General features: G+C 36.8%; 1 protein-coding gene across 2 annotated transcripts in view; it reads right to left on the bottom strand.

The window, feature by feature from the left end:
- Positions 1–13182, bottom strand: part of ern2 (endoplasmic reticulum to nucleus signaling 2) — a 31718-nt gene that overhangs the window by 7049 nt on the left and 11487 nt on the right. For both annotated transcript variants that reach the window (XM_001919315.8, XM_073949350.1), the window contains 13 exons: positions 12670–12748; positions 12440–12593; positions 12217–12344; positions 11944–12072; positions 10794–11013; positions 10348–10438; positions 7944–8133; positions 5696–5795; positions 5326–5525; positions 3337–3484; positions 2689–2816; positions 505–628; positions 306–373 (listed from right to left, as the gene is read on the bottom strand). In XM_001919315.8, the coding sequence (XP_001919350.4) occupies positions 306–373; positions 505–628; positions 2689–2816; positions 3337–3484; positions 5326–5525; positions 5696–5795; positions 7944–8133; positions 10348–10438; positions 10794–11013; positions 11944–12072; positions 12217–12344; positions 12440–12593; positions 12670–12748 (1759 nt within the window). The remainder of the gene's footprint in view (positions 1–305; positions 374–504; positions 629–2688; positions 2817–3336; positions 3485–5325; positions 5526–5695; positions 5796–7943; positions 8134–10347; positions 10439–10793; positions 11014–11943; positions 12073–12216; positions 12345–12439; positions 12594–12669; positions 12749–13182) is intronic.

The following is a 13182-nucleotide window of genomic DNA, read 5'->3' on the forward strand; positions in this document are numbered from 1 at the left end:
GAACCACCAACTTATCCAACATGTGTTTTACACAGTGGATGCCCTTCCAGCTGCAACCCATCACTGGGAATAAACCCACACACTCTCATTTACAGTACACACATACACTCTGGACAATTTTAGCTTACCCAATTCACCTGTACCACGTCTTTTGATTTGCGGGGGAAACCGGAGAACCCGGAGGAAACCCACGCGAACGCGGGGAGTACATATTATATTATATTATATTATATTATATTATATTATATTATCAGCAGTCATTCACCTGTATGCAGCATAAACACATTAAAGCTCTAAACACTTACTTTATTCCTCATTGCTCTAAGCAGGTCTCTCACTGAGTTTCCTTTATATGTACGAAATTTTCTAAGATCTGCCAGATGGGAGAGAGTTACATATCAGACATGCAAATATACATGAATGAAATTTTCATATAAAAAAATCCACATTTCATTCCATATTTATCAAGTTATTTTAATTAGTCTCAGTAAAAGCAGTGCTGACCAGCCTGCAGCGGCGCTGAGATGTGCATCCTCCAGTTGGTTCTTACAACAGATCTGCCAGAGTTTTCCAGACGAGCCACTATAGGACTTTCTGTAGGCTCCTTCTCAATCCTGTCACTGACGTCCTACAGCCAAAACACAGTAATTCAGCACTGCATTGTTCTCCTTCATTGTTCTTCTCCTTTAACGCATTTGCGCGCACACACAAAAACTTTTACAGCTATCTTTGTAGGAACTTTCTATAGACATCATATTTCTTCAGCTTACTCCAGGGGTCACCACAGGGGAATGAATCACCAACTATTCCTGCATATGTTTTAGGTAGCACTTGCCCTTCCAGCTGCAACCCAATACTGGAAAAAACAAACACACTCATTCACACACTCATACACTACTGCCAATTTTGTTTGTCCAATTCACCTATAGCGCATGTATTTGGATTGTAGGAGAAACTGGAGCACCCAGAGGAAACTAACATGAATCAAGGGAGAACATGCAAACTCCACACAGAAATGCAGACTGACCCAGCCGGGATTCGAACCAGTGACCTTCTTGCTGTGAGGTGACAGTGCTAACCACTGAGCCACCGTGCTGCCCCCTTACTCAAACAATACTAATAAACCCAACCCTCATAGATAACTAGATTTTTACATGACATTTGTACACATGACAAGCAGTTTTGCTCATGCAGACAAAAAGAATGTCCCCACAAATTAGTGCTATGACTATACTTGTGGGGATATTTGGTCCTAATACTGTATTAGTTAATGTATTAGTACCTACACTCAAGCATTTCTAGGCTGAATTTCTTTGCTCTATTGTTGTCAATTGAATTGTTTCTTAAATTTATTTCCTGCAAACCTTTGAGTGCTGTCGAGGATGTTCTTAAACAGTGATGATGTAGTGATGAACTTCAGAGCCAATCACAGTTTTATCTGTTGAGCATGTGAACACGATGGCCAATCAGAGCTGTTTACAGGTTCAAGAAACCTAATTAAGATTTTAAGATTTGTGTGTGTTGAGCATCAGTTAAGACAACGTTAGCACTTGTCAGCTTTAATTGTGGGAAAAACTGGATAGTTTTGAGCTTTTGTTAGCTAATTTTAGCTTTCGGGTTTAAAATGATTTTTGGGGTGGGAACAAAATCGGTGACATAGCGCAAAACTGCAAGTGTAAAGATGACACGTCGGTTTCTCATTATTCATAGCCAAGTTTTCTTATCCTATGAGAAGAGCCGGCTTCCTAATTATTCATGACTGCGCGTGCTTTCCCAAGGCAAGGCAGACCTGCCAGTGCCAAGCTGTGAGATCCTACCTTGATGATCGGGTGAAACCGCGTTCACGGACCCACAGCACACAGTATTTAGCCGTTCATGAAGGGTCGTATGTGTTTGATTCTATGATCCATGAAAACATGTTTTGCTTGTTTTTCCCTGTGATGCTGTCAGGGCCGATACAGCAAAGCTGTTTTTGTGCAGCAAGCATTTTTGTCGGGAGAGCAGTACGAGAATTGGAGAATGGCGTACTTTGCCCTTTATCAGTGGAGTTCGTTCACATTTAGACACATCGCCGTGCTGCTGTGTTCACCTAAATCCTCTAGATTACCAACAGGGCTAATGTTTAAAATAGACAGGGCAAGAGACCTGCTGCACTGAGTCTCCATTCAGACCAAGGGATTGAGGGAAAAGTCCTCATTTATAGTGTTTATATGAACACGATTATCTTTATAATGATATAAATTGTGGTTGAGTGTATATGAAAATACAAATGACAAATACAGCAGGGCATTAAGTTACAGTTTATTTTTTTACATTTAAAGTTTGTGAACTATAAAATCATGCGTCTCCTCACGGTTTGTGTCTCATTTTGTGAGCCCACCTTCTCCCCTGCTCTGCTGGCCACGCCCACTCCTGCCTCTGATGGCGGAGCTCCACGCCCATTATGATGCTTTTTTTTAAATTCTGAGGTAGACTTGAATTGAAAGTGTGGGGTTTCATGACCCTTTAAGCAACATCCTTAACAGTGCTCAAATATAAAGTACAAAAAAAAAGATACTCTGAACAATGTTAGTGAAAAGCAGCCATTAACATCTATGGTAGGAACAAATATGGAACAAATTGGAGGACGAAAAATTATGACTATTTTCATTTTTGGGAACACACACACACACACACACACACACACACCTGAAAGAACTGCAGCTGTTTCTCTGGACTCCAGAAGAAGGGGTGTTTAAGAATTGACGCTGCTGAAGGACGGCTCTCTGGCTCTGCACTGATCATCCGCTCGATCAGATCTCTGCCAATCACGTCCTCTGCAAACACAAAAAGCAAATATCAAGTATCACTGCATGTACACTGCAGAAATAAAAAAATTTTAGGGGTTGAATTTAGATTTTTATTGAGGATCAATTTGGAATTCATGAATTGACATCTATACAACACTAGTCATTAGCTGACGCTAGTCATTTTAAAACATTCAAATGCAAACCCAATTTTCAGAAACAAAAATCCAGCGATGGGATATTCAATCAAATGTAGCAAGAGTGAAAAACGTTTCTTGTCAAATTTTTTTCCCAGACTAATGCTGGGTTCACACCAAATGCAGAGCAACAAATGACTCACTCTAGATCACACGGGTTATGCTTTTCACATCAAGCCAACTAAATTAGCATTATTTAAACTGGCACTGTAGATGCGACTGACACTAATTCGACATGCAAACAAATCGTTATCATTGATATAAACATTTCTGTGTGAAGTTTTACTAAAATATTTGAATTTGTTCATAAAAGGAAAGCATGCATACACATACTTGAATGCAGAAAAACACACCATGTATATCCTCCATGAAGTGATCGAGGTTATAGACTCCAGAGAGGATGTTAGCCTGACGCCGCAGAGTGTCACCGAACGGATGCTGTCCTTTAGACGTCACATAATAAAACACACATCCGGCAGAAAAAATGTCCACCGCACTCGTCTGAAGACAGAAAAACAGAAGAGCAATGAATTATAGTAAAATATAGCAACATAAACTGTGCATTTTTCCACATCTGAAATATTCTGAATTTTTTATAAGCACATGTTTTACAGTTGAAGACAAAATTATTAGTCCTGTAAAATTAATTTCAAATATTTGCAAAGTAATGTTTAACAGAGAAAGGGCATTTTTTTTACAGTATTTCCTATAATGTTTTTTCTTCTAGAGAAAGTTGTATTTATTTTAGTTTGGCTGGAGAAAAAAAGTAGTTTTAATTTCATTTCATTTTGAGGTCAATATCAATAGCCCCTCAAGATTTTTTCCCCCCGATTGGCTACAGAACAAACCATTGTTCTCCAATGACTGGCCTAATAACCTAAAAGATTATGTGCATTTTAGTTCAGTTGCATTTACATTGATTAAACTCTGATGTGATATGATGGGGTGACCTGTGCCTCAACCCCCACAAGCTGATAGGTGTGAACTAAATGACCCTTTTACAATCTCAATGGGTACTAGCAAAACAACAGCTGAAACAACAGAATGGTTTGTTTGATGCTAGTATAAAGTACTGTCTCAGACAGTACTTTGGGTTAAGTTACTTGAAGACCGACAGGTTAACATCACTGCTGAGGAACTGCACTATTGATTGTCTTAAATAAAGTCTTCTCCCCGTAAGAACTTTGGTCAGCTTACTTATTTTATGTATTAGAGACATCTGATACATTGGTGAGCCACCCGAGAATGGTTTAGCCAAATACAGCAAGCATAACCTAGTTAAGCCTTTAAATTGCCTTGATAAAGATAAATTGTATCTTGCAATATAGCTAGTAAAATATTATGGACTGACTTCATAGCAAAGCCAAAACAATTTCATTCAGTCATTCGTTCATTTCTTCATCTTAGTCTTTATATCAGAGGTCGCCACAGTGGAATGAACCGCCCACTATTCCAGTATATGTTTTACGCATTGGATGCCCTTCCAGTTGCAATCCTCATTTCTTCAGCTTAGTCTTTATATCAAAGGTCGCCACAGTGGAATGAACCGCCAACTATTCCAGCACATGTTTTACGCATTGGATGCCCTTCCAGTCGCAATCTTCATTCCTTCAGCTTAGTCTTTATATCAAAGGTCGCCACAGTGGAATGAACCGCCAACTATTCCAGCATATGTTTTACACATTGGATGCCCTTCCAGGCGCAACCCAGTGCTGGGAAACACTGGGTTGCAACTGTGAACACATTTACACACACACTCATACACTATAGCCATTGAACTGTGGGGGTAACCAGAGCACCAGGAGGAAACCCACACGAACATGGAAAGAACATGCAAACTCCACACAGAAATGCCAACAAGCTCAGCTGGGACTCAAACCAGTGACCTATTTGCTGTGAGGTGACAGTGCTAACCACTGATAACTAAATTGGCCGTAGTGTATGAGTGTGTATGGATGTTTCCCAGTACTGGGTTGCAGCTGGAAGGGCATCCGCTGTGTTAAACATATGCCAGAATAGTAGGCGGTTCATTCCGCTGTGGCAACCCCTGATAAATAAAGGGACTATGCCGAAGGAAAATGAATGAGTGAATGAACTAGTTTCAGTTCTCCTAAAATAAGTGCTAGACTGTGACATTTGAATGCCTCTATAAATACGTCCTGCTACATAATTATATTTTTACATCCCTTTTTCTCTTCTGAATACCATTAAATTGAAAAGATTTGTTGTTGAGTGAAGGGAAATCACATGCACATTCAGTAAAGCTGTACAGTATCTGTTTTTTACAGTTAACATGTGCTGTGTGTGTGCGTGTTTGTATGCATATTCACTAGCAGACATACAGGGTTCCCTTTCGGAGCGTTTATGAGTAATTCAGGGGCGATCCAGCCTTCGGTTCCAGGTATCCCGGAGCGTAGGCTGAAACTGTGCCGACCATCTGGAAGCTTCTTACACAAGCCGAAATCTGAGATGAGCGCCCGCACTCGACCCAGTGCCCCGGGCAGAGACAGCAAAATATTCCTGGGCTTTAAATCCCTGTGGACTGAGAATGAGAGGGTCATGTGATTACTAATGGCAGTGTGCTTGCATGCAGTTAGTGAATAGCAATTAATAAACATCAGTGCAATGCAACACCACCATGTGCAGCTGTGATGCATTATGATATAGTTTCAGAAAGGGATGTTGAGGTTGGACTCGTATTTTGGTGCTGACCGATGTTGAGGGAGTGCAGGTGACTGAGGCCACACATGGTCTGCTCCAGCAGGGACACCGGGTTCAGCTCTGAGTGAGGACAGCTCGGGTCTTCTACATACTGCATACAGCAACAACAGAAAAACAGAGCAGGATGCGTGTGGTTATACTGCTTATTACACCAGGGTTTTTTCTTTTTTTAGATCTTACAGGCTAGATAAATTAAAATCTGATGAACTTAAAATTGATTGATTATACTTTTTGTGTTAAACATTTTAATTAAACCTTTAATATTTTTATTGTTTATAAAAATATTCATGATTATTTTATAATAATTTACATAAGTTAATTAAACATTAATTTATATATTATGATTTTATGTTCATTTTATTCTAACATCTTAATGTTGGATTGTTTATTAAAATGTTACGTTCTAAAATAAATTATAATTAATCATTATTTTTATTATTATTAATTATTATTTATACTTTTCATCTCTGTTCTTAATTAATATATTTGTCCCGTTTTTTTTATATCTAAAAATCTTAAATCATAAATCCTAAACTATCTATTGCATATTTGTATTTTAAAGTGCATTTCACTTGACATCTGCACATATTTTCTGAGCCTTAATCTCTCTAATTTCATAAAATTTGTAAATATGTTAGATGATTTAATTTTAATGGCTAAATGTAAATAAACAAAAAAATGCATATATTTAGAGTTGAAGTCAGAATTATTAGCCTCCCTGAATTATTAGCCCCTGTTTATTTCCCCTGTTAATTCTAAACATAATAGTTTTCTTAACTCATTTCTAATAACTGATTTATTTTATCTTTGCAATGATGACAGTAAATAATATTTGACTAGATATTTTTCAAGATACTTCTATACAGCTTAAAGTGACATTTAAAGGCTTAACTACAGGTTAATTACGGTTACTTGGCAGATTAGGGTAATTAGGCAGGTTATTGTATAACATTGGTTTGTTCTGTAGACTATCAAAAATCTATAGCTTAAAGGGGCTAATAACATTGACCTTAAAATGGTTTTAATATATTTTAAAAAAATAGCTTTTTTTCTAGCCAAAATAAAACAAATAACACATTATTTATAAGAAAAAACATTATCAGACATACTGTGAAAATTTCCTTGCTCTGTTAATCATCATTTGGGAAATATTTAAAATTAAAAAAAAAAAAAAAATCAAAAGGGGGGCTAATAATTCTGACTTCAACCGTATGTGTGTGTGTGTATATATATATATATATATATATATATATATATATATATATATATATATATATATATATATATATATATATATATTGCTGAAGAATAAAATTGAAGTAAAAAATTAAACTGTAATCTTATTGTATACAATGAAATAAATAATTAAATAGAAAACCAAAAATATGCAGTAAAAGCAAAAACTAATTCTAATTATTAGCATAACTATTAGTATATTAATTGCATTAAAAAACTAAAAACAACACTGACACGTTTAAGACATTTAAAATTGAAGTTAAAAAAGTTTTGTGTCTGCCATGAGTTGACCTTTACATTACGATTACAAAATTCAGTTTTACTGTTTTATGCAGAGCAATTGCTCAAATCATGATGTGCCAACCATCCGTAAAACTTTGAGGACAACAAACACCTAATACCCAAAAACACTTAACTGAAAATGTACTGTATTATTCATTCATTTTTCTTCTGCTTATTCCCTTTATTCATCAATGGTGGCCACAGCGGAATGAACCGCCAACTTATCCAGCATATGTTTTACACAGCGAATGCCCTTCTAGCTGCAACCCAATAATGGGAACCACCCATAGATTCTTGGACTGACACTCATACACTATGGCCAATTCAGTTTATTCAATTCACCAATAGTGCAATTGTTTGGACTTGTGGGGGAAACCGGAGCACCCGGAGGAAACCCACGCCAACACGGGGAGAACATGCAAACTCCACACAGAAATGCCAACTGGCCCAGCCGGAACTCGAACCAGTGACCTTCTTGCTGTAAGGTGACTAACCACTGAGCCACTGTGCCTCCCGTACTGTATTATTGTTACATGTAAATTATAATTTATTTTGTAAGAACAATATATACTGTGGAACTACAGGTTAAATACTGCCAAACCTTTATATAACTCTCTCACCTTTCTGATTTTGACTGTAATGTAATGATGTGCACCTTTTGTCAAGCTGCTATGGAATAATAATCATTGTGAACTAGACGCAAACACACACATACACACACCTGCTGGAGTGTTGCAGCACACAGCTCTATGGCAATGTAAGTGAACTGTCTGTCCCGCTCTGTGCAGAAGTAACGGATCACATTGGGATGTTCATCTGATTCCCGCAGAAGTTGAACCTCTCGCTCTGCAAACTCCACACACTCCGGTAGGATTCGCTTCACCGCCACACGCCGACCGTCAAAATGACCCCTGCGGGTAATGCATAAAAGCAGTGAATTAAGGCTTCTAACCAACTAGACGTGATGATATTCAGTAAAACAATATATAGTGATCATGAAAATACAGTGACTAATTATTTACATTTTCAAAATGCCTTTAAATAGCACCTAAGATGCTAAATCAACTTTTGGAAGCTGTTTGGACAGAACTGTTTGTAAGTACAGTCAGAGGCGTAGCCAGCAATTTCGAGCCCTATGCACCAAAATTTCACAAAGGCATTAAAATAGGATCAAAGTCTTAGTGATTTTGAGGCCCACCGCATCGTGATGTAGGAATACGGATTGACTAACAGGGCGTATTAACATCTCTCCATAGTAACATGTATAAACATGTCCACTGAACAGGATTTGCAAAGAGGCTGGGATTAAAAGATCTGTTCCAACTCTCTGTGATCAGCTGCAAAGTTTAAAACGTTTTCATAACAGTGTATGTTAGTAATAATCTAAAGACAGTAAAATCACTATGTAATTCACGACTGGTGAAATCAGCATTGACATAGTGTCAGTTCAACAATATATACGAGGAGCAACAATATACAAAGCATATACAGTGCAAAGTTAAACGTGTGTGGTAGTGTGTACTGAAAACTTTGTAACGGAATTTATGTGTGACTCATCATTTCAGAAAGGCTTGAATAAACTCCAGATCAAATAAATTAGTTAATATTTATCAATCTTAGGTAATGTTTTAATCTTAGTTACATTTAATAACTCATTAAAAATCAAAAGTCTTGCCTGTTTTATTTAATGGAGCTAATAGCCAACAAATTCAATTGCATTTTAAGCTAACATTAGTATAATAACTGTCTACTTCTTACAACTGATGTTACTTAATACATTAACCGATATTTACTAGTGAGTCCTAATTGTACAGTGTTACATATTATACTTTACAATCCTTTTGTGCTTTTATTTGGTTAATATAAACATTTTCGAGGGCAAGGCAGTGGCGCAGTAGGTAGTGAATTATTTAAGGTAGGTAGGTTTACTGAATTATTTAAAAAAATCGTCTAAAATTAAAAAAATTAAATAAAAAATTATATTATTATTTTTTAAAAATTAGGTGAACTTTTCAAATATTTATGAAATATTAACTCATTTTGTAGCAGCACCACACTGTCCACGAGGCAGTGGCGCAGTAGGTAGTGCTGTCGCCTCACAGCAAGAAGGTCGCTGGGTCGCTGGTCGAACCTCGGCTCAGTTGCCGTTTCTGTGTGGGTTTCCTCTGGGAAATTATTTATATCAAATAATAAGCTTGACCTAAAAAGGTAATCTTATTTTAATAAAAAAATATTTACTGAATTATTTAAAAAAATCGTCTAAAATTAAAAAAAATTAAAAAAAAAATTATATTATTATTTTTTAAAAATTAGGTGAACTTATCAAATATTTATGAAATATTAACTCATTTTGTAGCAGCACCACACTGTCCACGAGGCAGTGGCGCAGTAGGTAGTGCTGTCGCCTCACAGCAAGAAGGTTGCTGGTTCGAACCTCGGCTCAGTTGCCGTTTCTGTGTGGGTTTCCTCCGGGTGCTCCAGTTTCCCCCACAGTCCAAAGACATGTGGTACAGGTGAATTGGGTAGGCTAAATTGTCAGTAGTGTATGAGAATGTGAATGTGTGTGTGGATGTTTCCCAGAGATGGGTTGCGGCTGGAAGGGCATCCGCTGCGCAAAAACTTGCTGGATCATTGGCGGTTCATTTCGCTGTGGTGACCCCGGATTAATAAAGGGACTAAGCCGACAAGAAAATTAATGATTGAATAAACATTTTCGGTCGGCTCAATAGCCTAATGGTTAGCACGCTGACATATGGTGCAGTAGCTTTTCAGGGCATCGTACGAATACTGCCTCGAGGACATTTCCGTCCCTATCTCCTCTCTCTCCCACTTCGCTAACTGTCTGAAATACTGTACTATCCACTTAATAAAAAGGCAAAAATGGCAAAAATAAATCTTTAAAAAAAAAAAATAAAAAAAAAAAAAAAAAAAAATATATATATATATATATATATATATATATATATATATATATATATATATATATATATATATAAACATTTACGTACAATAAGATAAGGCATTATACTGTATATTGTAATACTTTCATTAATTATCAAAAATTTGACACCGTCACATATCTATGAACAATCAATCAAACAAACCTGTGTAAAACGAGTACCCACCGAAACACGAAGGTTCCTTCTGTCCCATGACCCAACACCTCAGCGGGACTGAAAGAGATTTTACCAACTTCCACCACGTCAGCCTGTTCATCTGAAGAATATACATCACAATTAAAAAAAATCTCTAATTAAAATGTACAATAGATAACAAAAAGATAATGAAATATGTAATAAGCAGTAAACAACATATAGGTTTGTAAATTAAATAAACTATATATGACGATAAATGGGAAAAACTATGGGAATCACTGATAAAACACAAGCAGCAACTCATTTCTGTGTACATGATTCATAAAATGATGCTTGCAATATTATAGTTGATAAAGGCTGAACAGATTTGATTTAATTTCTATTTACACAGAAATTTTAATTCTGTTTTGTGAATGAAGCTCAATGGTTCTAATGAAGATATAGAAGATGTAGAAGATGTAGAACTGTTTTCATACTCTGTGATTGGCTGGCTGCTGTTACAGGGGCGGAGTCTTTGCTTGAGAATGGCTGAGTTTGATTGGATGCAACAGAACTGGTCTTTTCTGAGCGACTGCTGTTGCTGTAAGATGATGTTGAGGGCGGAGTGTTCAGTTCTGTAGAAGCGCTGTAATTGGTCAGACCAGAAAGTGGGGTGGAGTCCACTGGCTCTTCAGATCTTTGGGATTTTTTTACAGGCTGAAAAACAGAAAGCAGTTTGTTTTATATATTTGCTTCAGTTGTTAAGCTTTAAAAAGGGCCATTTAGCATTATTTTCCCTCTTATATTAGATTTGACTACTTGACAAAAAAAAAACTCCAAGCAAAAAATAATAATCAATTTTTTACCATCAATTACAGAAGACAACCACTAAATATCATTCAGTGTAACAATAGTTTATTTACAGAAATCTTTTGGTGTATTTATTTTGACAATTTAAAAGGCTTTAGAAGGCCCACATACAGCAACAACTGCATCGGCCCATTGCTCATACAAATAATTTAATTACGTAAGCACACATCAGTAAGTATGTTGTTTCATTTTACATCTGTTAAAGGTCACAATGAAAAAAGTGTTACCAAAATGGCAGAAAATACAGTTTTTGCTATGTTTTAGCGTTAGTCTATAAGTAAAAAGACAGCAGAAGTAATTTTTGAAAACCAGCCATTAAACTGGATACAAAACATTACACTAAATATTGTAGGCTATTAACTGGCCACTTATATTTCTATCAAATAATAAGCTTGACCTAAAAAGGTAATCTTATTTTAATAAAAAATATATTTGCTGAATTATTTAAAAAAATCGTCTAAAATTAAAACAATTAAATAAAAAATTATATTATTATTTTTTTTAAAATTAGGTGAACTTATTAAATATTTATGAAATATTAACTCATTTTGTAGCAGCACCACACTTTCCACAGTGTCCTTTTTTGAAGATGTCAATAACTTATGAATGACTATCAAATGAGGTCCTAATCATGTAACACAGAATGACGTCTAACAATCTGCATATGTAGGACAAAGGACCCCTGAGATGTATGCAGACAACTTAAGAATGTGACTTTAGATGAACACTGATACACATTCATTTAAAGTAGGTATGCTCAGTAAATGTATTTCTGACCCATTTGTGTGTGAGCAGGAAGGTGATCCAGGCTCCTAGCAGCAGCGTCACCACCAGCACCGTCATGGGCTCAGAGCTCAGCGAGTCTGGCAGCACTGGAGAAGAGCTCTGCTTCCTAACTGGTGGCAACTGGAAAACACAGAACAGATTTGTGCTTCTCTAAGAAAGCTTGCTGGCTCACCACACATTACATTTGCAAACTAATGACAGTTGAAGTCAGAATTATTAGATACAAAGACTTGCACAGATGAGTTTTATTGGCTTTGGACTCACTGGGTGAGAGGGAGAGCGGTAAGAAGAGCCGGATCCTCGAGGTGGGATGACATCACCAGAGCGCTGCAGGTTCTCTGGGAAATCTCTCAACATGGTGGTGTGAGCCAGAGGAGGGATTTCATGGTGACCTGTTCATATACATACACACACACATACAGTTTAAGTTAGAATCATTGGCCCTCCTGAGTTATTGGCCTCCTGTATTTTTCCAGGTGGATCATACCAATGAGCAGCCACTGATTCTGCAGAGAGCTGCTGCTTCCTGGTGGATATTTGACGTCAGTGCTGGGTGTGATCTCGCACTCAGGCCGTCCATTACCCATTGTGACGCCCGCTGTCATCGGCCCCTCAATGCGTGCAAGAGTGAGACCCTTAGGCTGCCGTGAGTGCACAATATGGTTAATCAGATGGACGTTTTGCTACTGGTTTTGACTAATGGAGAGCTGAACTTACCACTATTGCGACACCTTGATGGACAAGGGAGGCAGAAGCATACAGATGAGACTCCGTCTTCCCAACATACAGAGTGGGACTAGCAAAATATACACACAAACAAATATGCTTAATTCAATATGAAAAATAACAAAGGTGGTCGCTTTTAGAAAGACACGCAGGTTTGATATCAAATGCTGAGAAACAAAAGTCTGGATTTTGATTTTTAGGTGTACCATCTCTTTTTTGTTTTTGAAATCATTCAATAGTTTTACATCCATCCAAAGTCAAAATGTAAAATTTACTCAAAATTTTATTTGAATTTTCCAACACCTTTCTCATAGTGTCTGAAATGTCTAGTTTAAGGATCCAGTTTCTCTAAACCCCTCTTTTTTGTTTGAATATTATTTATTAATTTTTTAAATATGTCTATTCACTCTTAAGATTAGGAATTTACAGTTGATAATAACCTTAAGATGAGTGAATAAACACCTAAATATCATCTGAATTTCAGCTTTAAATTCTTCCTCAGCA

This window comes from Danio rerio, chromosome 1, assembly GCF_049306965.1.
Source record: "Danio rerio strain Tuebingen ecotype United States chromosome 1, GRCz12tu, whole genome shotgun sequence".
In the NCBI taxonomy this organism is placed as follows: domain Eukaryota; kingdom Metazoa; phylum Chordata; class Actinopteri; order Cypriniformes; family Danionidae; genus Danio; species Danio rerio.